The 26,278-nt window shown below is 31.2% G+C and overlaps 3 protein-coding genes across 3 annotated transcripts; all 3 read right to left on the bottom strand.

Annotated features, from left to right (window-relative positions):
- Nucleotides 1-432: 432 nt before the first annotated feature.
- On the bottom strand, nt 433-3,427 carry LOC123903028. The gene is made up of 2 exons (XM_045952888.1): nt 2,943-3,427; nt 433-1,414 (listed from the first exon to the last, which is right to left on the bottom strand). Exons 1-2 carry the CDS (start codon nt 3,352-3,354, stop codon nt 885-887), a joined length of 942 nt encoding a protein of 313 aa, XP_045808844.1. The 5' UTR covers nt 3,355-3,427; the 3' UTR covers nt 433-884.
- A 6,780-nt stretch (nt 3,428-10,207) lies between these two features.
- LOC123902297 (uncharacterized protein At4g15970-like) lies at nt 10,208-13,788 on the bottom strand. The gene is made up of 4 exons (XM_045951985.1): nt 13,344-13,788; nt 11,172-11,537; nt 10,568-11,049; nt 10,208-10,457 (listed from the first exon to the last, which is right to left on the bottom strand). The coding sequence occupies exons 1-4, from the start codon at nt 13,620-13,622 to the stop codon at nt 10,403-10,405; spliced, it is 1,182 nt and encodes a 393-aa protein (XP_045807941.1). The 5' UTR covers nt 13,623-13,788; the 3' UTR covers nt 10,208-10,402.
- Nucleotides 13,789-15,840: 2,052 nt separating this feature from the next.
- Nucleotides 15,841-20,782, bottom strand: LOC123884634 (myb family transcription factor MOF1-like). Its single transcript, XM_045933778.1, has 6 exons — nt 20,361-20,782; nt 20,000-20,076; nt 19,848-19,884; nt 19,082-19,205; nt 18,069-18,279; nt 15,841-16,284 (listed from the first exon to the last, which is right to left on the bottom strand). Exons 1-6 carry the CDS (start codon nt 20,485-20,487, stop codon nt 16,051-16,053), a joined length of 810 nt encoding a protein of 269 aa, XP_045789734.1. The 5' UTR covers nt 20,488-20,782; the 3' UTR covers nt 15,841-16,050.
- Nucleotides 20,783-26,278: the final 5,496 nt, after the last annotated feature.

Raw genomic sequence — 26,278 nt, 5'->3', positions numbered from 1 at the left:
AATTTTGAAAAAAATTGAAAATCATTTGACTACCGTTATGGTTTTTTATTGACTACCGTTAATTTTGATGGGTCTCAATGACATATCAAATGATTTTCAATTTTTTTATAGATTGTCTATACGATATAAACTTTCAATCCGACGATGAATTTTATAAAATTCGTATTCGTTATAGTATAATTGTTAAGTTGTTCACTATGCACCAGTTAATCAAGTGGTGCATGTTAGACAAAGCCAATTTTAAGAGCCACTTTCTAATGACAATCAGCAATAGAGGATTATGAATTTAATCTTAATGACTACGCTTAACAATTTTGATTGATTTTTCACAAATATCAAAAGATTCTCATATTTCAAGTGCCTATATTGGAGTTGTTGCTGAAGGTTGAAGAAGCAAGAAAGAAGATGATTAATATAAGGAAATAAAAAAAATAAAAAAATGCATGAAAACATGCTATAGCCGATTCAATTCATAGGATTCACCAATAGAACACTTTAAAATCCAATAAAAAAAGTGACAAATACATACAATAAATATACATCAAATTGTACAATATACACACAAATGTAATAAACACGTTTAAGCAGAAATAAATAAATAAATATCAGTACTACTGCCTAGCTAGCACAATATGGTACACAATATGGAATATAATGGACGTGTAGCTAGGAATGAATTCCCCTATAATTTTCTCTCATATTATTTAGGAGAGAAAGAGATACAAACAATAAATAATCAATATAGATGAGAATCTAAATTCTCTAACGTTTCTTATCTTATAACATGGTTCCAAAATACTTGTTTTTGTATATTACTTAATTTTTCTCCGTGGACTAGAGAAAAACATGCGATGATTTATATTTATATTTAGAATAAATTATTATTATTTACGAGGTTTTGTACTCGTATTATTATTGGTACCAGTGTGATTGGCATTTCCTCCTTTGGTAATATTTTGAATTAGAACTTCACCCATACTTTCACCAATACCTTCAACAAACCCACCAATAAATTCAATCACAACTTGAGAAGCAACTTTAGCTGCAGCAGAAAGAACACTTGGTTTTTCAGGAACCCTAATACCATTAGCTTGAAGACCATTAACTTTATTCTTAGCACAAAATGCATGAAGATTATAGTTGCACACTGTGCACCGATACACTTTCCCCGACCTTCGTTTCTTGCACTCGTTGCAAACGATCGTGTTGGAGTGGTCCGTGTTTGTTGCGGCTGTGGCCGTGGTGGTTGAAGGTGTGAGTTTGAGAGTGTGTGGATGAGATGGGAATTCAATTTCTGTGTTGAGCATTGCACAACATGGATGCATTTGGAAAGCACATGCTGTGCATAGGAATGCATAGCCTTTTGTTACTTTGCCACAAACGTCACATTTGGATTTTGTCATTCCACTTTTCACTGAAATAAATATTCCATGTAACATAATTAGCATGAAATCAAAATTTTACAATAAAATTAATTTTGAAAAAAATATTCCATGCTGTGCATAACACCTATTTGTTGTTCTTTTGATTTTTTCTCCGTTTTTACTAATACTTTTTCGTTTGATTTCATAATATATATATTTGTCATTCAAAAAAAAAAAAAAATGACTGAATTAATTAACCATGTTCAATTTCAAACACTAGTTTTTTTCACTATCAAATGATTAGACTTTCTAACATCCGTTGTGATTTGACTAATTTACATGTGGATCTCACCATTTTGTAAATTTATTTAAAGGCAAAATTGTCCTTTCCCTACAATTTTGAGAATAGAATAAGGATGGACCATCATAATTAAAACTATTGCAAATTAATTAATGTAATAAGGAGTATTTATTTTGATTCATTCAAAAAGTTAGTTCAAGCTAGGCATGGCAATGGGACGTGTGGCGACGGATTTTGTCCTCCCCAAACTCATAAAGTTCGGGTTTCCCCAAATCCATACCAAATTCGAGCGGAGATAAAAATGATAACCCCAAACCCATACCCAACGGGGATCGGTTATCCCCATTGGGTTTCGGGTATCCCCATTACACCTCTTTCCACCTGAATTTAGATTGTATTTTAGTATTTTTTTTATTAAAAAAAGTTAAATGTCCAAAATTATTTTCTCTCAACAATATTTTTTAAAATAAAGAAAAAAAATAGAGAAAATGGTTCGTTTAATACTCAAATTTAAAATAAAAATTAAATATATGAATGTAATTTAAGAGATTGTTTAAGCGTTTCTAATTTAAAAGAGGTGAAATCTAATTATTAATATAAGCGGGGCGGGTTCGGGACGGGTTCGGGGTGGGTATCAATGTACTCATTACCCGCCCCAAACCCATCTTTTAAAATCGGGGAAAACCCGAACCCGAACCTAGACCCAATCAACTCGGGTTTTTCCCGTCAAAACGGGTATGTGTTTTATTGCCATGCCTAGTTCAAGCTCCACCACTCTTCAGTACTCCCAAGTTCCAACCATAAAAAACTCTCTTTCCTATTTTTTCTTTTATTTTAATTTTAAATTATCCATCTATCCTTTTTATTGATGGTGGAGATTTCATCAAATGAAATTGTGACAGGAAAGGATCAATTCTCATATTTTCAAACTGAATGAATTAACTCCATTAGATAAGATTAGTGAAAAAGTTAGAATTTAGAGTAATCATTGTTTAAGAATATGACAATATCTCATGCATATATAAAAAGTAAATAAAACGAAAAATAGTGGATTTTGAAAAAATAAAATAAAATTGAGAAAAGCCAAATCTCAATTATTGCTACACAAATTGAGAAAAAATTATTAAATCCTATATTGAGAGAAAAAAATTATTAAATCCTATATATAATGAAATTTTTTTTATCAAAAAATCAAATAATTCAACTATATATTACTATATTGGTAAAATTTAGAGAGAGTAGACGAAATTTTTTTTTAGAAAGAGTAGACTTGGCACCTGGTTTGGAATGGAACAAAACTGCATGTTGAGAATGGAAAGGATGAGCCTTAAGAGCAGGAGGAGCCAAAGCACAAAAGTCATGAAGTTGATAATCACATTGTTGACAAACAAATCTTTTTCCAGAACCATATTCTTTACATCCTACACAAATGAATAGGTCAGGAAGGTCCACCATTGAAAGAGGATGTTGTGGATGACTAAAATGAATTATTTCTTCTCCAAATATGAGTTGTGGTGAAGTAGGAAATTCAATTGGAGGAGGTGATTTTTTTGTGACTATAGTTGTGACTTTGGAATAATATTGATCATCATGACTTGGAGCTGTTATTTGGTATTCTTTTGTTGGTGATTTTTCTAGTAAGAATGTCTTTGTTTTTTTCTCTACTTGTTTTTGCTTCCTCATCATCATTATTATTATGACCACTTATTATTTGATCACAACTATTGCTATTTTTAGCTCTACTTCTTTGGTGAATGTGGATAATGGCTACATATTGTGGAGAATATATATAATGCTACAAAAGTCATACACACACTATATTTATTTTTTTTAATTTCATTTTTTAATTACACCCTGTGAAATTGAAAAAAAAAAAAAAAGATGCTATGTATTGAGGCATCTTTCATGTGCATGCGACACAAAGGATATTAACTTTTTGAGGGTTAGTTTGCTTACAAGTCATTCTTGCATTAGTGTTTGTCAATCGCAATTAGAGCCGTGGCGTTAAGGTTTTTGATGTTTGCATCATTGTATCGCGCAGTTGTAATTCATAATGATGCGTTTGTATTTTCAATTTTATTGGATGTCAATATAGTTAGAATATCGGTTTTTTAATATAAATGATGTGTTTGTACTTTTGATTTTACTTTAAAAGAATTGATATTCAACCACAATATTTGATCCGCACTCTCACTTTAACAACAAAATTACTATTTACATAAAAAATTGAATATATCACACCCATCAAATATAGTTTAATTTCTTCCCACCACGAACTTACTAATGGTCATGGATATGTGAGTATATATGTTTTCCCATCTCTCACCACCATTTGTTGATCCCACCTCACCTCTCCATTCCCCGTCCTCCCCTCATCGACCACTACACAGGTGAGTATGTTGCCTCGAAATTCTCACCTACCCCGTTGGTTCCCTTGCTTGTTCCTTCACACCAAGGACTAGTTGATTGTTTATCGCATGCTCTTTGAAAATTATAGCTCTATGCAAATTAACATTAATTTTTTAAAAAATATTTAAAAGTAGATCAAGATTTGTTGTTTTCTCTCCACTCGAAAATCCTAGGTAGACCAGATCTCAACCCCATTGTTATGGCACCAAGAAAACCTCACATTCGTGAAATTTTGCTCGACTCTGGCATTGCCCTAGTCTTCGTATGTGTTGACCTCTATGCGTTGCCACTAGTATTATCAATGTTATGCTTAATCCAATATGACATGTTTGTGTTCCCTTCAAATCTTTGTGGTGTGTCTCGTGTCATTTGTTTTTGTTGATAGTAATTTTGTGGTGATGTGCTCCATCTAAAATTTTTGGTGAGTGTGAATTTTCCCCAACATTATGATATTTTTTTTATTTTAATATATTTAAGAAAATTATAATTGATTGAGTAAGATTAAGAATAGCCTACATGAAGAGAAAAAATAAAGACTATTGATAAGAATTATTCTTTGCTCATGATGCTTCGTGTTTGTGCCACCTTGTTGTATGCTTAAAACTTTTTTACTCTCCTTGTCTTGTGGACCTGTCCAACTAATCCTTATGGATTATCAAATGATCAGTCACATTGATTTGATTTTTCTCACATACTAAAATTGGCATCTTGTCTTATCTTATAATTAATGGATAAACATAAACATAATTATAGATAATCTATCATCTATTTATCTTTTCTCTCTTTTCCACTGATTTTTTTCTTGAGTTATCTTTTATTTATTTTCAATGCTTAATTAACCTGCTCACTTATATTTTCATCCCTTTCTTTTCTCATTTTTTTTCTACAGATAAACACACTCTAAATTTTGTGCTTATTTAAAGAGGTGATCCATTACTTATATTAGACCTATATATAAAATAATCTTCTATTTTTGGGATTGGATCCTCTGCAGGTTCAGTAAAATCTTAAATGTTGAAATTTGGAGAGACAAAATAGTTATAGTTTATGATGCAGATTCTTACACTTGAGAAAATTAGAGAGATTTTTTGGTTGAGAGATCAAGGAGAATTTGCCTTCAATATTAAAGAGAGAATTCACTTCTGTGTGTCTTAACATGTTCTCCAATGAAGACCAGTAGCACACCAGTACTCATGATAGAAATACTTGTGGTAGAAACAATCCAATTTTGGGGTGAGATACGTAGCTCAACTGATTTGATGTAAAAGTTAAAGAACTTGAGTTCAAGTTCTGGTAAAAAAGAAAACTACTAACATTAACTAATTACCGACTTTGGCTATTTAAAAAAAAAAACGATTTTCTAGTTAATTGTAACATCAGGTTATGTTTCATGGAAAGCCATCATGGGAATAATTTAATAAGGTCCAGTAATTAGTTATATGGGGACCAATTCACTAAAATTTCTTCTAAGTTGAGTTAGATGATATAATTGAGATACCCTGGAGCAATAGAATGGGCCATTTACTTTTAAGATAAAATTAACCAAACTTGTCAGATTCATAGAAAATTTGTAGATTTGCATTCCAAATTGATTGATTATTGAAATTATTTTGAGTTGGAAAGCATATTTTGGACGAAAAATATTTCTATTAGATGCCTCTTTTCAATCACTTGACTAAGTGTCATTGAAAGTGATTCCTCCCAATTATTAATTTGTGTGTTGTAAGTGATTCCCATATTATATCATTCGTATATTTAGCTTTATCCCATTTTGGCTTCAAGAAATCCACAAACCACACTGGAAAAAGTGGGAAAAAGATGCATATTCTCTATCTTTTGGACTTTTAGCAGCCATTAAAACTTTTGCAACATATTTTGTTTGGTGAAAATTCCACCGTGCAAATAGTTTAATTTCATTATGTAATAATGTTGTCACTTTTTGTTAAATATCATAAAGACTTGCCACAAGAATAAGAGAAAATGGTTGTATTAGGATTTGGTACAATTAGGCTACATTGTAGTTAGTAGATTTGAATTGTCAGATCGAAATCGGACTATCTAGATTTTAAGTTAAAATTTTAGTTATTTTCAACATAAAATTTGAGTTTAAAATTTGGACCATCCGATCTTTATCGCACAACTCAAATGGGCAGAACACAGTGCAGTCAGTAAGTTGTATCCTCTTCATTTTTTATTATTTCCAATACTCTACTTTTGGAAATATAACAAAGTGACGATAAATTATTTTAAGCATTTTTTTTTCTTATTTTCTCCAAAGTATTCTAGAAGATAATGGAGAAGAAAATGAAAAAAAGAAACAGAGAAATACTAACTTGACCTAATGCAGGCATATTTCTTCACTAGATAAAATCTTTCAAGGCATATTTGGTTGGAGGGGATATATTATTTTAAATTTGAAATGTTTGGTTTAATTATTATGAAAACTTTTTCAAGGTTGGTATTGTGCCAACAAAATGGCTGCTACTGTTTATAATTCAACGAATACATAATACATTTTGTTCAATAAAGCAAGAAAATGCATGTTGAAAGCGCAGGCAGAAACATCCTTTATCAATCTTGATTCCTCTACCTTTTCCCACCAGTTAATTATTACAAACATGTCAAATTTCTTTTACCATTTGTAGTAGGTTTTTTTATTAATGATTTTCAAACATATGACTATAAATCACAGAATCAATAGTGCTACATCGGACAACTTTTCGCTGTATGGTAGCTATGACATTATGTAAAGTGTGCATTTTTGAATGCCCCTAGATGAAGAAGTGCATGTAGCTCAACCTCCTGATTTTAGCGTCAAATGTCAAGAGTCAAAAGTGTACGAGCTGAGTAATGCACTATGAGCATGTTTGAATTGACATATTTTTGAGTTTATGTGAAACAACTTATATAAATAAGTTTTATGTATTATTTATAAGTTTGTTAAGGTATTTTATGAAATAATAGCTTATGAAAATACAATTTTTACTAGCGAGTAGCGAGAACTTATGAATTAGCATAAAAGATTATTTATTTGCATAAATTATTTTTCATAAAGCTCAAAATAAGCTAATCCAAACAGACCATATATGGGATCAAGCAAGCACCAAGAACTTGGAATGAGAGAATTGATAAGTTTCTAAGTGAGATTTGATTCACTAACAACTGAAAATGGTGTACATGTGAAAAATATTGTTGAGAAGAGACAAATTATCCTATGCGATGAATCATACATAAGTGACTTCAAAGTTAGAATGATGAGAGAATTTGAAATGACTGACTTAGGTCACATTTCTTATTTTCTAGGAATTGAATTTGAAAGAATTGATAAAGGCCTATTGATGCATCAGAAGATATATGCGTGTGAGATGCTTAAGAAGTTTGAAATGGAGCATTGCAATCCTGCATTTGACTTCATCCGAGCCTAGACTTCAACCGACAAAAGATGCAGAAGAAAAAGAAGTTGACGCTACACAATATAGAAGACTTATTGGTTCATTGAGATACTTATGCAACACTAGACTTGACTTGCCTTATAGTGTTGGCATAGTTAGTAGGTTTATGGAGAAACCTAAGATGTCTCACTTAGTTGCTGCAAAGAGAATACTAAGATACATAAAAGGGACAATGGATAGAGGTATCTTATTTCCATCACTTGACAGAGGAAGAAGCTTCAAATTGATTGGCTACACTGGCGTCTAATTGGAGTGGAGACAAAGATGATAAGAAATCAATTTCAGGTTATACCTTTCTAGTTGGAGAAGCACCAATCTCTTGGTGCTCAACGAAGGGACCTGTTCTAGCTCTATCTACTTGTGAGGCAGAATATATAGTTGCTTCCTTAAGTGCTTGTCAAGCAGTGTGGTTAAGTAACTTGATAAATGAGCTAAGTAATGTGAAGTGTGATTCAGTGATCATCAAGGTTGATAACCTATCTGCAATCAACCTAGCCAAGAACTCAGTTGCTCATGGATGTAGCAAAGACATTGAGACGAGGTTTCACTACATAAGAGAACATGTTAGCAGCAGTGTTGTTAATAGCGGATTGCCAAAAAACCGATATGAGAAGTATCGGATAGTGTAGCGGGCAAATAGCGGAAGCCGCAAAGCGGTTAAAATAGGTAATTATATATAAAATAAAACATAAATAAAAGCTACTTGATATTACAAAAAAATTGACTGACATTAATCTGAAAATCTCAAATTCAAACAACTAATAAAGCAAAAAACTGAAATTAAAAACAACTTAAAATTCAAAAGCTAAGTAGTTCAAACTTCAAAAAAACTAATAATCGGTAGTTCTAGCTCTAACTAGTGAAATAGTGAAGGTGAAGATAAAATAATGAAAAATAATACAAATATAATTTTTGGTATATATATGTTAAAAAAACAGGAAATGAAAGAAAATAAAATACAAAAGTATTTATGAAGAAAAATGAGAGACCAAGAAAATAATTAAAGCTGATGGTGTTACTTGTTTAGAGTTATAACCGGTGGAATTTATAGTTTTTTCAAAAAATAATGAAAATATTTATGTGATTATTTAAAATTCATTTATTTTATAAATGTAACACAGGTTAAAATTTATTAGCATTTTGTATTCTAACATATATATATTCATTGTCACATGACATACATGATTCTAAAATTCTTGTTTAATATATGAAGAATGAGGGAGAATGAATTCTTCTGAAAAAGATATTGGTAGTATCATGCATGTAGCATGTGTCCTTGTTGATGATTGACATGTATGATCCTAATAGTCATATTTAATATATGAGAAAAAACGTCAATTGTGTATGATTTGTTCACATCTCATGTTTCTGATGCAACTCCAGCATTATGGAGGGACAATCTTAATCAACACAAGGCTGGTAAAATCTCAGTGACAGAGAACTACGCCTATCTCGCGCCTCTGCGTGCATAGTTTGAGAGAACTGCGCCAACATTTTTTTTTTCTTTCTAAAATTTGTGTTCGTTTTACATTGCTAACAAAGAGATTGAAGAATTATGTAGTGAACAATTGTGATAGTGCGAAGATGAAAGTTACAAAGAATGCATTTCAGAAAATAATGTGAACAATGTTTTGACAGTTTTAAAATTTATGAAAAATATCATATCTATTTTTTAATCTTTTATATTTATCAGTTGAAGTGAAACTGAAAACAAGAAACATAGAAACTAAACAGGCACTTGGATGTTTTTTTACTCTTACTCACTCACAATATAAGTGAATTTGATAACTCAACTCAGTTGTGAATTGATTAAGAGATGGGATTAAGTTTTATTTGGTACATTAATAAAACAATTGGTGTATATGACCCTTACCATCATTTGATTGATTGTAAAAAAATAAAATCAATAAATTAACCCTTGCTAAAATGTACTAGTATGACAGTTGAGAAAGGAGATTATGTTTCACTTGTGTGAGGGGGAAAAAAATTCCCATCATCATTGTCAGACATAGTTGTGCATAAAGGGAGTGTGTTGAAAGTTTCATATTGGATAAGACATAACCTAAAAATATATTTATAGGTGAGACTCATCCATCACCTTATAAACCGATTCTATCTAAATTTTTAAGTGATATATCAAATTAGTATCTATTTCTACCTGGGCCACCTATTTGCAACATCAAATGATTGTTTTGAAATTTTAAAATCAAATATATTTTTTTTGCAAAACTTTCAAAATGCACATTTAGTGAGCAGCAGGTCAAATAGTATACTACAACTCAACAACGACACCGCCAAACAATAATTTAGTTGGTTCCCCTGGCAACATAGCATCCCTCCGAGTAACAAGGCTGGAAGAAAATCAAGCCTCGGGGTATTCTCCCCGAAGCAGTTGAAGCCTTGAAGGTCTTAGTTCTCATAAACTTCTGCGCGCCAGAAGACAGAAATTCGAAAACTAGCTATCAAATCACTACAACTGTCAATTGTTCACCGCAGCTAGTTGTAGTCAAATTCTAACTAGTTATAAATTGTTTGGATTGTGTTCTGTACTATGGGAGGATACAAAATGGACAATACTCCACAATGTTGTACAAAATTGGGTAAAAGTTAAAACACAAACATATTCGATTAATTGCTAGATCTTTTAAATTGCGTTGGTGTAAAGATAACACCTTCAATAGTTAGTTTAACAAAATTGACTTTTCTTTTCAAATTTATACTGGCTAGAGCTGTCTATACATTAATAGCATTATTATAGTTCAATTCTTATCGTTTACTAAGCTAACCTGAAAAAATAAAAACCTTTCGTTTTGCGGATTCCATTTGAATATCCAATCGATGTATGGGAAGGGAAACTAACATGCGAAATGAGAACTTTAATCTTCTTCAACACTCTTCTCTGGTGAACCGCTGGTCTTGAGGGAATCAAGGCTGAGAAAAAAATTCACCCTAATAAGAACGCATTGATGAAAAAGCAGACAAAGAATGGTAAACAAAAGATTTAAAATATAAGAATAAAAATGCTGGAGTATATGGCCAACCTGCATTTCTGAGGAACCCTCCAGGATATAATTGACAATCTCTTTAAACTTGGAGGCAAGGTCAAATAATGTTTCCAATCCTGAAGCATAATTCTCAGATCGTGAAGCTTACTATCCATACCATAACAACAATTTGCATGCATAGTACATACTTGATTTAAATCTCTACTTGGTTCACAAAGCCCACCAAAATTAGCTGTATCCAAGAATATCATCTTCAGTCCGATATCATTAATGAAAGGGTCAATCTTGATGAAGTTGAGTACATCCTGATCGTGGTATCCAGGATAGGTTTCTTGTGAGGAGTACCAGAATTTATAAAATTGTATTGACCTATTATTGGACCTTACAAAGTTGAACCCTCCATTGGGTCTGTTATGTACATCGTCAAAAATACCTGTGAAATGATCACACGCTATTTGGAAATCTGCACTGTGGTGAAACCGTGGAAATGGGTCCCTAAACCACATGATATCAGCATCCTAGAAGAGGAATACAAAACAAGTTTCTAATTAAGACACCTTAGAAATATACCTAGCTTTTTATACATAAATCAGTCCAAGTGAACACAGAGAGGTTAATGATTGAAAATTGAAATATTTACCGTGAATACAAAATTGTATCCCATCTCAAGAACTGAACGCAAGAAATCAATCCGTCTCCACATCATCTTCAAATAGCGAGGAGTCATAAAGTATGCCTCTTCACGAAAATCACTACCTTCACTAACAAGCAAAAAGCAATAGGTATGTATAGCCTGACAGCGTATAAATGCCTTCTGGTCCAATGCAATAATTACTAAATGATTCAAAAGCTTGCGAGTATGAACTCCAATTCTAAAGCTCTCCAGGAAAAGATCAATGACTGAATTTGGTGCAGCCCATGCATCATTTAATGTGGTCAATATAACAGTTTTGTCTTCCATAGCAGCCTCATTCAGAATCTTTTCAAGTGGATATTCATTGCTAGTCTGCAGAATAATCAATTTTAAATGAACAAAGTACGTGACAACTTCTTCTGTGGTGAATAACACAAACAATAACAATAAGAGCTTGGGCTCAGCCTGTCCATTTTGGCAGATCTTTCCAAAAGAGTAATTTTCCATCCTAACATCAACATGAAAATGGCCCAAGGATAATCTAGTATGTCCTGATGATTACGATAAAGTTCGGCTCAATACACTTGGCCTAGCCAAATTTTTCAAAGCATGATGTGTTGTTGAGATAGCCTAATCTTACTAAAGAACAAACCCCATGTTTGACAGGCTCTACTGGAGTGGTGGAGAAGGAATGTCATATAAGAGTATCAATGATAATCAGAATCTAGGTGAAATGCTATTTTCAAGCATGCTAGGTTTATGAAACGAAATTGAGCAAGAAAGATTTACAGTATATTTGGAATCACAGTTTGTTAACATTGGAATGCACGGGCTGAACAAAGCTAAAACTACATGCTTCAGGGCAATGCATGGTGGAAATATCTTTCAACTTGAATACTAACACGTGCTTAGTGTTAACGTTAAAAAAAAAACATGGTTGAATTGACTATATTCACAAGACCAAAGAGTGACTTAATTATGGAAACTCTATTGCATCTAGCAAGGACAAATCTGTCGACTTTCTGTCATACTGAACAACAATTCAATAATTAACCCACAAGAACTCAATATCAAGAAATCACAAGTTAAAATAAAAGTATCTAAAAGAGATTAAAGTAGCTTAGAATGTCTAGTCTTGCTCATGTTTTCCAATGAAGAAATTAATATATTTCCAAAGCAGCAATATTATCTATCTTTATTTTAAAATACCAAGTCTATGGGTATGTGGAGATGAAAGCATATATTAGCTATGTGAGCATCACAAAACTAGGGCTTGACAGATTACAACAAAAATCGGTATATCCACTTACCTAAACATTCACATTTGATGGCACCTTAAGTATTGTACTTAAATGACTCATCATCCACCTTCAACTCCACAACCAAACAATTAAAATGTAGAAATCCCGCAAATAAAATAAATAAAAATTTCTCCATTTTCTCACCGATCATCAATCTTTCTCAAGCAAACAAATAGTAAATAGTCATTTTGGTCTTTGAATGTGAGTCAATGTCAATATAGTCCTTGGATGTATCAAAATTATAAAAACATATCTAAATATTTGGTCCACTTAAGTGTTTTTTGTTAGTTAATTAGGTTCTTGAATGTGTATTACGTTAATGGTTTGGTTCATGAAATTACTAACTTAACACACTCATGAATCTTTTTGTAATGAGCTCTTATGTTTGGACATCCCCAACTCTTCAACGCCTCATTTTCCCTCCATCTTTATCTTATTTTCACATCATCGACCTATTACATCTATCACATCACTCTATTACACCTATGACACCTATACAAATGAGAGACCACATGTTCAAACCCGGGACACCATGGATATACAGCCTAACAATTTTGACATTTATCAGTTGAGTTAGGACTTACGGATCAAAATTACTGCCGTTTACTCTGTGAATAAATAACTATATGAAATTACACATCACATTGGAAAATGATTCAACAATCTAAAGTATTGTTCCAATTGATCAGCTTCAATTTTTATTATGTGACTAAACAAATAGAGCCTCAATCTAAAAATAACCATCACATTTTCTTCTTACAACAGTTACTAAAACGAAATTAGGATAATCTAATCAATACACAAAAACTACACATTCTAAATCACGATTTGGACGAAAAAGGAAACTAAAGAAAGTGTGCGATCAAACGAAACTCACCGCTACGGAATCATCGGAAGCGAAAGGGAAACCGGTTGGAAAACGTGGAAAGGAATAAGAGGAAGAGAAGTAAGAGTAATCAGCGTCTCTGAAGAGGAGTAAGCAAGAGAGAGAAACGGTGGCGAATAACAGCGCTGCGGTGAGAATGTGTCGAAAATTGAGGGAAGTGGATTCCGGCGACATGGTGAAGGAGGAGGAGTTAGTGGCGGTGTGGAGGTTTGACATCGGAGGGGATCGTCGGCGGTAAGATGGGAGCGTTAGGGGGTGTGAAAGTGACATTTGGTGTCGTCGGTGCGGTCATGTTCGGTGGTGGGGTACGGTGTCGTATTAGTAAAAGGACGGTGATGAGTTAAAAAAAAAATAAAATAGAAAGTGTGATTTAGTGAGTTATGAACGCATGATGACGACGTAGTAGAATTTACAACTTGCAAGAATATTAAATTCTGTTGAGAAACATGAGGGCCAGGGGGGATATAAGCGGATCAAGATTTGCCGCGGTTAATAAATAACGCAGTAATACCAGTAATTAATTTTATCCATTAATTTTACATTCAACAATTATAATACATATACGTTAAAATGAGAATCACCATTCGTTTAAATTGGACGGTTGATATCGTAATTGCATTAATGCAGTTACATCATGCAATTTGTTTCTTTAAGTTAGTTTTTTTTTTTTTAACCAATAATATCTTCCGCGCACAGCTGCAGACACTAATCCTTTTGAAGTAACTGAGAACCATTTAAGACGGTTGACATCTCCCAACAAATGTTTCTCCATACACACCGGCCAAAAATCGAACTCATAACCAAATGGTTAAGGGACCCAAGTATTGTGCCACACTATGTTGGTTAGATTATTTTCTACTAGTAACCAAATTTTTTTTTCCAACTAGAATAGTAAGTTATTATAAATAGTTCTTTTTGTCACTTGTCCCCTAAAATGACCAAAATATTTTCTCACCATCTAGGAAATGAACTCATTTCGCACCATACCTTACGAGTGACAATTTTATTTTACTCAAGTCCAACGTTTGCGCTCCCATTAATGAAAAATATTATAAAAAAGACCAATTTTATGATACGAACCTTATAAAAATCAATTTTTTTTCTCTTCACCCTTCTCTCTTTTCCTATATGAAACAATTTTGAATGAAACACAATTTGCTATTACAGTTTGCACTTTAGCTAGTGAGCCTTATGAAAATGTGGTCACCGTCTAATGTCATATTTTGATTGACCACTGGAGCGGCTGTGACAATATCATATACACGCACCGTATAATTCTATAAATTGATTTTTTTTTTAATATATTTTAATCACTCGTGCATACATTGTTTCAGTCAAAATATTTTCTTGGGGGTGAATGATGAGTTAACACTTTAACTTGCAAACCGTGTTTGAATTAATATTTTTCATGGGAGATGAGAGAAGGGTAAAATGACATAAAAATATGATTTTTATAAGGTTCGTATCCTATGACACGAACTTTTTTTTTTCGTTCCAATTTTTACCATTTACACACTCCCCAATTTTTTTCCCTTTGCAAACTGTGAATGATGAGTTAACGCTTTAACTTGCAAATTGTGTTTGAATCAAATTTTTTTCATGGGAGATGAGAGAAGGGTAAAGCGGACATAAAATTTGATTTTTATAAGGTTTGTATCCTATGATGCGAACTCTTTTTTTTCCTTTTCAATTTTTACTATTTACACACTTACTTTCTACGTTGTGAGGGGGATAAAATTGGAATGCTAAAGGACGCGAAAGAAGAAAACTTCTATAAAAAATATTTTTCTTGTTTGGGTTGGTTTTTTGTTTGCGTGTTCTCAATTTCATTATCAATTAATCAACCTCCAGAAGGATGTTCTAAAATTTTGAGATCATGTTGACCTTAATTTTCGAGAAACCTAGTCACTGGGTTGACAAATTCATTTCAATTGGACTAGTGTGTTTGGTTTGGGGGAAAGAGATTCTCCCTCCGATCATTATTATAAATAGAAAATCACTTTTTATGGCTCATTTAAAAACTTTTAGTCCAAAATATAGGTCATATACTATATACATCAGTTCAATTAACATAAAAATGATTTTTTACTTATGACAATGACCGAAAGGAGTCGGGAAGAAAGAAAAACACATAAACAATGAATGAACTTGGACTAAGATAATACAAGTTCATTCATTTATTTTCGTATTTTTCTTTCATACTATTTTTTTTCCTCAAACCAAACACAATAATCTTGACAAATTTTCATAGCTAATAAGTCTTTCATGAGATACCAATCTGATGCACTATCGTTATTTGAAAAACGTATTCACAAAAAGCTATGCAAAGCACAATGTGTCAATAATTGCATACCGTTATTTAAAATTAATCCATTAATTATATTTTTGATGGATAGAAGCGACATTTTTTATTTAAGTGAAGTGTGCGGATTCAAACTTGGATTCTTATATATAAAACACAATATTTTTACTAACTGAACTAAGTTCATGGGAACGGATAGACAAAATAGTTAATTTAATATTTGAGTAAACTAAGCTACTAAACATTTCATTAATTAGAATCTCAGGTTATACTTTCCCCTAAGCTGGCATCAAATTTCAGCATATATAATATACCATATGTTAGTACTAAGTACCAAAATGCATCCATTTGTGTATTACTAGTCATATTAAAAAAAAATAACAATCTAGTTAACATTCAAATGGCTAAAGATAGGTCCAAATTAATTCTGTTTTGGACATTGGAACAACCCATAAAGTTACAAAATCCAGAGTCTCTCATATCATTGGCTGAAGAAACATTACTTCTTTGAGGTGAAAGATGGGGCAATGAAATTGATAATGACAACTCACAACTCTTTATAACTTCATCTTCTGCACGTACACTCTTTATCTTGCCATTCACATGCTTCTTTTCATTTAATTTTGTAACCTGCAAAAATAAATAATAGCTATATAAGAAAGTGACATGGATATTTTGCTAAAGGTACTATTTCTATCTCAAAATAAATGTGGTTTAAGGTTTTTCACATAGATTTAATGAATATTAATTTTTGTTATTATAATTACAAAATAAAGTATAATGATTTTAAATTGGTGCCCACAATATAAACTTGAAATTAAAATTAGAATAAAGTAATTAGTATAAATAATATATTAAAAAATAACATTTTTTGTCTATAGACAAAATGACAATCACCCTCCGAAACTCACACACAAAACTATGAAGTCTTGGGTTCGAACTTAATTAAGTGAAAGTGTTCAACTTATTGACATTGTTGGTCGAGATAGGTCTCATGACTTTCTTAAAAATATATATATTTGTATAGGTGAATATTAATTTAGGGAGCAACTCAAGTTGTTGATAATATCATGATATTCAATTTGTTATTTTTTTTATTATTTATAATTAGGGAAAACATTTTCCCCCTATAGTTTCCTTCCTTTTAGAAGTAATCGTATATATGATTATTAAAAAAAAGAAGTAATCCTATTTAAAAGAACTCTTTTAATTAGATTTAAATTTTAGTTGGTCACATTGTAAGAGAGTAGCCTCTACCTCTAAACTCAACCTCATTGATTCGTAAATTCACATTTTAGTTTAGTTTGTTATATAAGGAACTCAAGAAGAAAATATGTATATCTAGGAAGGGAAAAACAATTAACAAAAATAACAAGTTAAGCTAACTTATGAAAACTGAATTAACCAACTAAAATGAAAACATAATAAACTAACTAATCATATCTCTATCTTTTAAATGTAAGTAATACTTGTCCTTTTCATCTTACTTAGTGAAAAGGTAGTTAGTCTTATTAGTGAAAAGGTGTTTTTGACATAAATTCAATGAAGGACCATTTTGATTTTTCATTATACAAGACAAGATCTCTCAATTTCAATATTTTAGCAGGAGTGGACCACTGAATGTGAGAAGTCTAAATTTTAATAATTAATTTTTTTGGTACAAAGTCTAAATTTTAATAATTTTATAGGACCACTGAATGTGGAAATGATTAATGTACAAATTCTTTGCAATGATTAAATATTTTTGTCACAGTGCAACTGTTGGTCAATTTCCCCCAATAAGAATAACTCATCTCTCATGAGTTTTATTAAAAAAAATTCAAGAAAATATAAGGGGGACCTATAAAATCTATCCACTTTGAAATGTGAAATATACAATTTTTTCCTCATTATAAAAAATTAACTTAATTAAGTAACATTGTGAGAATGAAATGGCAAAAGTACAAATGTACTGGACATCCAAACTAATCTTTGAATCCCCCCACAATCCTGAATTTCCAAAGGTGGATAGATTTTATGTTGTAAAATTAGTTTAATAAAAAATTAAATGAGTATATTTGTAAAAAAAATTAAATTAGTTGAGCTAAGGGTTAAGCTAGTTAATTTAACCATGAATATGTTTTTTAAACATCGTTTGTGACATAGGATACCATCAATCACATTTTATACTGTATTCAATTTTATATTAATTATTTCTCTCTCATCAACTCTGAACATACAAAAATTAGATGTATTTTATTTATACGGTGTTGGAGATACGATGATCATAAGTTATATCCTCCAACATGATGTCGAATGAAACTATCCATGTAACCGTGCATCGTGTGAAACGTAGATCACACTAGTAAAAAAGCAAGTATAGTAATAATAGGACATGAAACTATGAAAGCATGTTATGGAAGAATATTAAGTACCTGGAGCAAATGAGTTTCTTGTTTTGGTAGCATGGGAAAGATTGTGGAATATTGTGAAGCAACACAAATCTCTTTTATTCCCTTCTGCTGTTGCTGAACCATGTCCTGCACATAATCATAAAAAGTTGTGTATGGATTTGGAACTGCTTCACATATTCTTTCCCTGCATTGTATCATTCCTGAGAATGAACTTTTCTTCTCGATTCTAGCTCTGATATCAAGAGAATCCAAATGTTAATGGAATTTTTTTTAAACAGAAAAAAAAAGGTGAAAATTGGTTTAAAAGGAAAATAGTACTTGTTTTGTTACAAGTATTTGAGCATATTATTTCGTCACATACACTTGAGAAAATGAAATTAAATTATATATGTAGATTTTTAAAATAATTAAATCATATGTACTTGTACATATGTGTGTGCAAGCATGCTTAATGATGTCAAATACTCGTGACCATGCAAGACTTTCTCGTTTAGAAAAACATAAAAGTAGATAAAACACAATTTTGTTTTAAATAAAAAAAAAATGTCACTTTTTTTCCTATTAAGATTTTCAATAAATTGATTACGATTTTGTGTAATGTGAAGAATGCATTTGGGTTCAGAACTAACACTCAAATCAGACCAGTGACCAAATATTAATGATGAAAAAAAATAATGTGTTTGGGTTATGTACAGACCGTGGGGCCAGTCTAGGCCGACCCATGAAAAATATAGGCCCGAGAAGCCGGCCCAAAAAGACTCGGTCATTTTTTTGTGTTTTTTAAAGGTCCGAGCCGTGTTCAAGTACAGGACTGAGCCGGCTCGATAGCCTGTCATAATCTTCACATGCAATCGGCCACATTGATAGCTGGATAATGACTACACACAATTCAAATTCATGAAGAATTGCATATTAGCGTTACGATTTTAGACCATGCATCTCCTATATCACATTTAGAAACTTTTTTTTATAATCAATCCTTTGTAAAGTTTGAAATTATTATTTGAATAGATAAAATATAAAGCTATGCTGACCTTTTTGGGGAGAAATTAGTGTTGCTAAAGAGAGAATCAGATTCCTTTCCAATAGATTGATCATCTCCAAACCCATCATCATGCTCCTGAAAAGATGGTCTTTTATGTACGGATGTAGTCCTATCTGTCACATTTAAACAAACATAATATGGAAATTAGATTGTTTAGTTTGTTGGGAATAATTAGTACATAGTCCAAATAGCATTAACAGGATTTTGATTTGAAGTGACATAAGCTATAAATGAACTCATAAATTCAATAAGTTTCATCAAAATACCATCATAAAAATATTAAAAAAGGACATGCTTTTAACTATTTCTAACATCAATACATATAAGAAAAATATAATAATAAATGAGGAATGTTAATAGTTGCATATTTTCCAAATTTGTGCATGGAAGCTAGCTAATACATAGGCTTTGTTTTTAAACTATAAAAAGTCTTAAATTAAGGAAATGACAGTTGATGAGTAACTACTAACTATGCATGCCTAGCTTCAATGCATAAGGCATCTACAATGTTAACCGTGCAAAATCGCGAAGCTTGACAAAATTACGATGACAATGTGATTTTGTTATTGCTAGTTCATTTTGATTTCGTCAGACTCATCGCTAATCTAAAATGCACGATATATCATAACATTATAATGAATATTATAATGAATAAAATTTTAATCAAAATCAAAACCAATGTAGTCTTAGTACTCTAATATATCAAAGCTTACTATTTTTGTTAAGTAAAGAAGAATGGAAAACAATTTTTGTACCTTGTTTACATGAGTCACCTCTCATGCTCCTATACATCTGGTTTAAACAAAACAAAAATCAGAGAAAACCAATAAATTAACAACTTAAAACAAAATTAATTTGACCAAAGTAGACTTAAAATAATTTTGTAAGCATATATATCAAACTAAACCTGCAAATGGCTCTTGACATGTGAAATTGTTAGCCCTTTAACATCCATCAATTGAAGAACAAGCTTAGGAGTAGCCTCTAAAAATTATAACAACAAAAAATACAAAATTTTCATCAGAAATTATCCATAGTATACTTAGAGACAAATCAACAAACTAACATCTAAAGAACATAAGATTAAATACATGTTTGATATCACGGTGGATACGTGAAAATCACGGTGACCTGCCGTGATTTTTCAAAAACTACACTTGGGTTCTATGAATTCATGGAGGGTCACCGTGATTCTGGCGTTGCCACAGTCATACCAAACATAGGCTAAGAAACAAAAAGCAAAGTAATGTAGAAATAATGAAATATACTTTGATGACCACCAAGAGTTTCAATGGCATAAACAAAGCAACGATGAAGTTCTGGTGTCCATCTTAAACGAGGAACCTTTGATCTAACATATTGTCTCACTACACCTTCCCTTCCACAACTACCCATTTTCACTTTCTTCTTTCTAATCTAAAAGGGTCCTCAAAAAATCCCTCAAAATCACTTTTTTACTTTTCTTTCTATACAATTCTAGCTACTTAACTTCTTCATATATAAGAGTGTGAAAAAGTAGAAGAAGAAAACAGAATCATGATTGTAAAAGGTGAAAATATCGAGAGAGAAAGGGACATGACAAAGGGAAGAGTCTGCAAATTCCTTAACATGTCACTGATAATACCTTATGTCTTATGGTAGGTGCTGTCCCTTAACGTGTCCCCCCTCTTTACCCCCTACTATAGCCTTTGAAATGAAATCTTAAACACACATAACCGGTGTAAGTCGGTAATTAGTTGTTAATATTAGTAATTTTTTTTTTACTAGAACTCGAACTCGGGACTTTTTATATGTTAACTCAAATTAGATGAGCTTGAACTGTTTTTGCTAAGAAGTCCTACATCGGTTGCGAGAAGCATGAATATATGATTATAAAATAGAGACAATTCTCATCTTAAAAGTTGGTTTTATAGTGTTAAATTAAGTCTAATAAGAGTCTCATCCACAATTTGCTAGACTGCCCTATCAAATTTCTGCGGTTTTGTAGCGTTGAGTTAATCCCAATACTCAAATCTAAGAGTTTTTATGTAGGGTTAAATTAGAGAATTAATATTCTTTGAATTAGTCTATGCTTAAATCGGATATCCATTCTACAAGAAAAAAGAAAAGAAATCTCAAAAAGAGCATTTAACTTTTTCAGAAGTGAAAATCACGGGGAGGTTTCTGATATTGTAAATGATTGTGCCTATGCACCAATATATAGGCACTTTTATTAAGTGTCTTTTGTTACCATTATAAAGTTTGACCTTTTTTCTCTTTGGATTGACTAGTAAATAAATACAAGTATACTAGTACTAGTAATAATGTATGGGACAAGTTCGTCATAATCACTGTGTAAGAATATAGTAGATCCCATCAAAATACTATTTCATATTTTCTTTTGTCTTGTTTGTTAAAGACTGTTCTCATATTAAATTATGTGAATGAGATATCATTCTTTGTATGGCAGGCAGAGTAGCCCTTTTTCAGAACATATATACAAACGCTCTCCAAAAATTAGTTAACTCTTTTTTATTTTCTTTTATGTATTGATCCAAAAATTTGAATCAAATATATCTATTAACTATTATTAATTTTTATTTATATTTAAGACCATAATAGTATTAGGATTTTGAAAATATGAAATAGATCCGTGCTATCGTACTAATTAGTATATTTTTCTCATCTTCAATCACAATCATCTCAATTTTTCTCAATTAATATATTTTAACATCAAACTAGTAATAGATCCGTGCTATCGTACGGGTCGTAACGTTACGCCGATATTTTTTTAATTACACTTTGCTAATTAAAATTAAGAAAATAAAATTTTGCATTAAGACAGTCATTTGAAAATAATCATCTTCCATCACAATCAGCTCAATTTTTCTCAATTAATATATTTTAACATCAAATTCAATCTTTTTGTTCTTGTTATTTAATATATTTTTTTCTACGTCATGTCATATTTGACAGTAGAGAGATGTAACAATTGAGAATTGAGATTCTACTGTCAAAATATTTTAGGTCCAAACAATGATTGTTTGGATTATGTTAGAACGACTCAGTATCCTTTGGCCTTCTAGAGAAGGAAAACCAAAGTGGTTAAACATAGGGCTAGTACCACGTGAAAGTAAGATAAATTTTACCATCAAAATAAATGTGATATTATATGACTTACTGTATTCTACTGATCCAATAGTGAAAATAACACATTTGTACACAATATAACATTAATTACTTGTACTAACAAAACCTTATATTATTTCGTTCATGTTTGATATCACAATAGATTTGTGAAAACATGATAGGTCATCGTGATTTTGTCAAACACAACAGGTTAGCAAACATATATTTAGTTCCACTTTATTTAGAGGGGTCAAAATTGATTATATAGGTGTAGAATAGATTTTTCTAGTTGAATTGACATTGCCCTTTTAGAATTGATTTCAACTTGAAGTTAAAATTTGTACCTTTTGCCTTCTACAATTGTTTTTAGCCTCTAATTTATTTTTTCAAACAATTTTTACATAAATGTATTCAAATTCATATATATGTAAATTGATTTATATTCAAATTTAAAACCAAGACATTAATTTCAAGTGGTTAATGAACACCCTTCTAGAATGAATCGTTCGGAAGAACCCAAATTTGATTCCTAATAAGAATAATTATTAACCAAACTTTACTTTTACCTCAAGATCGAACTATGTTTTACTGCAGACAGTGCTCTATTTGAATATTTTAAAATGAACAGCAGAATGAAATGAAGCATAATAAAGTAAATATTTCATGCCACTGTTTGGTATCTTGTGATGGAACCAAGTAAAGTTCTCATTCCAAAAATAGACCAAATGAAACAAATTTTAACTTATTTATTCTAATTTTGCTCTTATTTAAAAAACATCTTAAAATGCAAAAAAAGAAAAGAAAAAGAACTACAAAAATATCGATCTAATTTGAGATCTACTTGTTGATATTATGGACTTATGTGTTATATCATATTTTTTAATATTATTAATCACATATATGTTGGGTTCATCTTTTAGTGCCTACACTTTGCTAGCTAATTACATCCACGATGCTAACATGTTTCTATTAGCACCACTCTATTACATTCTATTTAATGGAAATGGATTCTCTTAAGTGTGATTTACACTTGAGAGAATAAAGTGTAATCTAACACCATCTAAATTTATTTTCTCTAAATTTTTATATGTTTCTCTCTTTTGATCAATGGTAACAAACCACACTTTATTCTCTCAAGTGTAAATTACACTTGAGAGAATCCATTCCCCTATTTAATCACATTCCTTCGATCTAAACATAACCTTATTGAGAGGTGACATTTGATTGTTTAGTGCTAAGTAAAAGGATTATTTGGATGATGCGTAGGGTTAGAAGGTTAAGCTAGAATAGTTACAAGAAAATTAGCTCTAAGAAAAGCGAGGTAAATTTTTTCCTCATTTTTTTTTTACTTTCCACTTTTTTGTTGAGTTATTTTTTCTCTCAATTTTTTTTTTAACTTAAATTTATGTAGAGAGCTATCAACTAGAATTTGTTATAGTTCAATTTATACCTTCAAAGTAAATACAGATGAAGGCTTCGAGTATGTTGATAATGAGATCGAGCTAGAATCCGAGTAAGAAAAATTCTTGAGATGATTGTGACTCGGTTCTTCAAGTGGAGCAAGAATCTTCAATTAGCAATAAATCATTAGCGGTGAAGAGGAAACAGTGAAGGAAGATATACTTGATAGGTCAATATTTGAGTGCCCCATAGGAATCCAATAAGCTCGATAGCATGCAAAGAACAAATGAATGATTTTCTTTCAATTTTAGCAATAATTCATAATGTGTTTATTCATGGGAATGAAATAATAACATAAAGTAGTGTTGGTATACATAAACTGATCCTAATTTTTAGATTTGAATAACTAAATACAACAAATTTGAAATCAAACTATAAATTGATTGTTCGACCGGTTAAACTTGTTAGAAGTAATTCAATCTATAGTTTGTATAATGTAATTGTTGTGGTTGGTGTGAGAATAAATCTCACATTGTTTAAGAAAGTAGAGATCGAAAATTTTATAAATTAAAAGATTTATAAATTTAATGTTTTAAAGTTTTGGATAAAAATAGAGTCTGACTCACTTAAACTCAATATAAATCATGTCCTTACTACCCTCAAAATTCAGTTGATGGGACCATGATGCACCATGCACTGTTTGCATCACTTTTAGGCAATTTATAGCCTTCACACGTTGGGGATTTAAGAGGTGTATTATATAAGGGTCATGTTAACTTGTGTCCTAAGGGCACATGTTAAGCTACCTAAAAATAGAAATATGACATTTAATGATACAAATAATTTAATGTTTAGATAGTTGAATATACCACAAGTTCAATAAATTTTTTCCACATTTATCTTCTTAACATGTGCCCTTAAGAGCACAAGTTAACATTCTCCATTATATAAACATAAAAAAGTTGGACAAAAATACAACACATCTTTTCTCCACTCACAACACGGATATCGAGGCGTGCAACAAATATTAAAAAAAGCAAAAAGTGTAGTTTTGTTGTACTGTATTTTTGTTAAAAATTTGTGTTTAAATAACATTTTTCGGGATTTAAATCCCACACACATAAAAAAACACGTGTCGGTCAAGCCTAACCATACACACATTTTTTCTCTTTTTTTTTATTTTATTAATTTTTGACAAATTTTATTTTATTTTATTCTTTTTGTTTTGTGTGTGGTTCCAATTTGAAGAGGGATCCTCCCAACCGTAATGATCAGGGATGCGCAAGAAAACCAAAAAATTGAACCAAATTACCGAACCAAATCGAACCGAAAAAAAATGAACCATAACTAACAATTTTGAAACTAAACTGAAACAGTTCGATTCGGTTATTATCAGTTTGGTTCGATTTGTTTTAATGGGTCGGTTCAGTTTAATGGTTCAGATCGATTTTCGTTTTTAAAATGTCCTAGCTAGTATTCAATTTGGTTTTTCTTTTCAACGGTACTAATAATAACAATAAGGTTAAAAAAATTAATTCGATTCGGAATAGTAAATTTTAATTTTTAAAATGTTAGTTATGGTTTAGTTCGGAACCATAAAATCAAACCATTTTAATAGTTCGGTTCAGAAGACAAACAATTCGATTCGATTCAAATATTATGAATTTTGAATCAGGTACAGTTCGGTTTTCCTCCCGAATCGAACCAGGTCCACCCCTAGTAATGAGTAATAAGGTATATTTAGGTCGTGTAAATCCATGAATTGTATCAGTTCTTCAACAAACAACGATATATAAAGTTTTTTGACGTAACAATATATATAAAGTTGTCACATATACTACTTTTGGTCTTTAATATAAACCAAAAATTAATTTTTTAGATACATTAGTTTTCTAGTAGTGAATCTAAAAAGTCAAACTTCTCTTATATTAATAAAGAAGGGAGTACATATACTGATATACTGACTAGGATTGTTTGTGAAATGATCACACAGTAATAGAATTGAATTGTTGATTTGAAATAAGACGATTTATATCACATCAACAGTAAAACAATCTCAACATCAATTCAGATCGAACAATTGAGAGCCATAACTATATGAGCCATAACTATATCACGCAGTTTATGCACGAAATCAAATTCCTACTACATTTTTTTTTTCATTGTATTCCTACTACAAATTTAGTTCATTGTGAATTGCGATAATCTTGACCCAACAAATCTACTATAAATACTCCTACCAATTGAAAGCCGCGCATATAGTAATTCTATATCATCTCAAACCAGTGTCCAGTGGTTGACAATTTGTAAGAGAGGATAGGTAATGAGAATGAATCGCTGGAAAAATGTCAGAAACTGTATACTTGTCAACTTGTGGGGCAACAAAAGGAAAAGGCAAAAGGAATAGAAATTAAGAAGACTCTGATTGTTTCTCAGGATTTTTCCTCTTGTCTCTCTTGTTTTTATCTGTTGTTTTGTCAGTCTTAAATTAATGATGGAAAATTCAGAAGGTAAAGAAGAAAAAAAAATGCATGATGGAATTTTCTGCACCAATGGTATGATGGTCTATATGAAACTGTCCAAACCTCATTAAATTTAATCTCATCATTACCACTGTGTTATCTTATTCTATATCGTGCATTAAATTAAGGAAGATAATTATATTTTTTCTGTTTTT

Source organism: Trifolium pratense, linkage group LG1, assembly GCF_020283565.1.
Source record: "Trifolium pratense cultivar HEN17-A07 linkage group LG1, ARS_RC_1.1, whole genome shotgun sequence".
NCBI classification, from domain to species: Eukaryota; Viridiplantae; Streptophyta; class Magnoliopsida; order Fabales; family Fabaceae; genus Trifolium; species Trifolium pratense.
The sequence above is the reverse complement of the archived record's forward strand: the minus strand, read 5'-3'. Positions and strand labels throughout refer to the sequence as shown.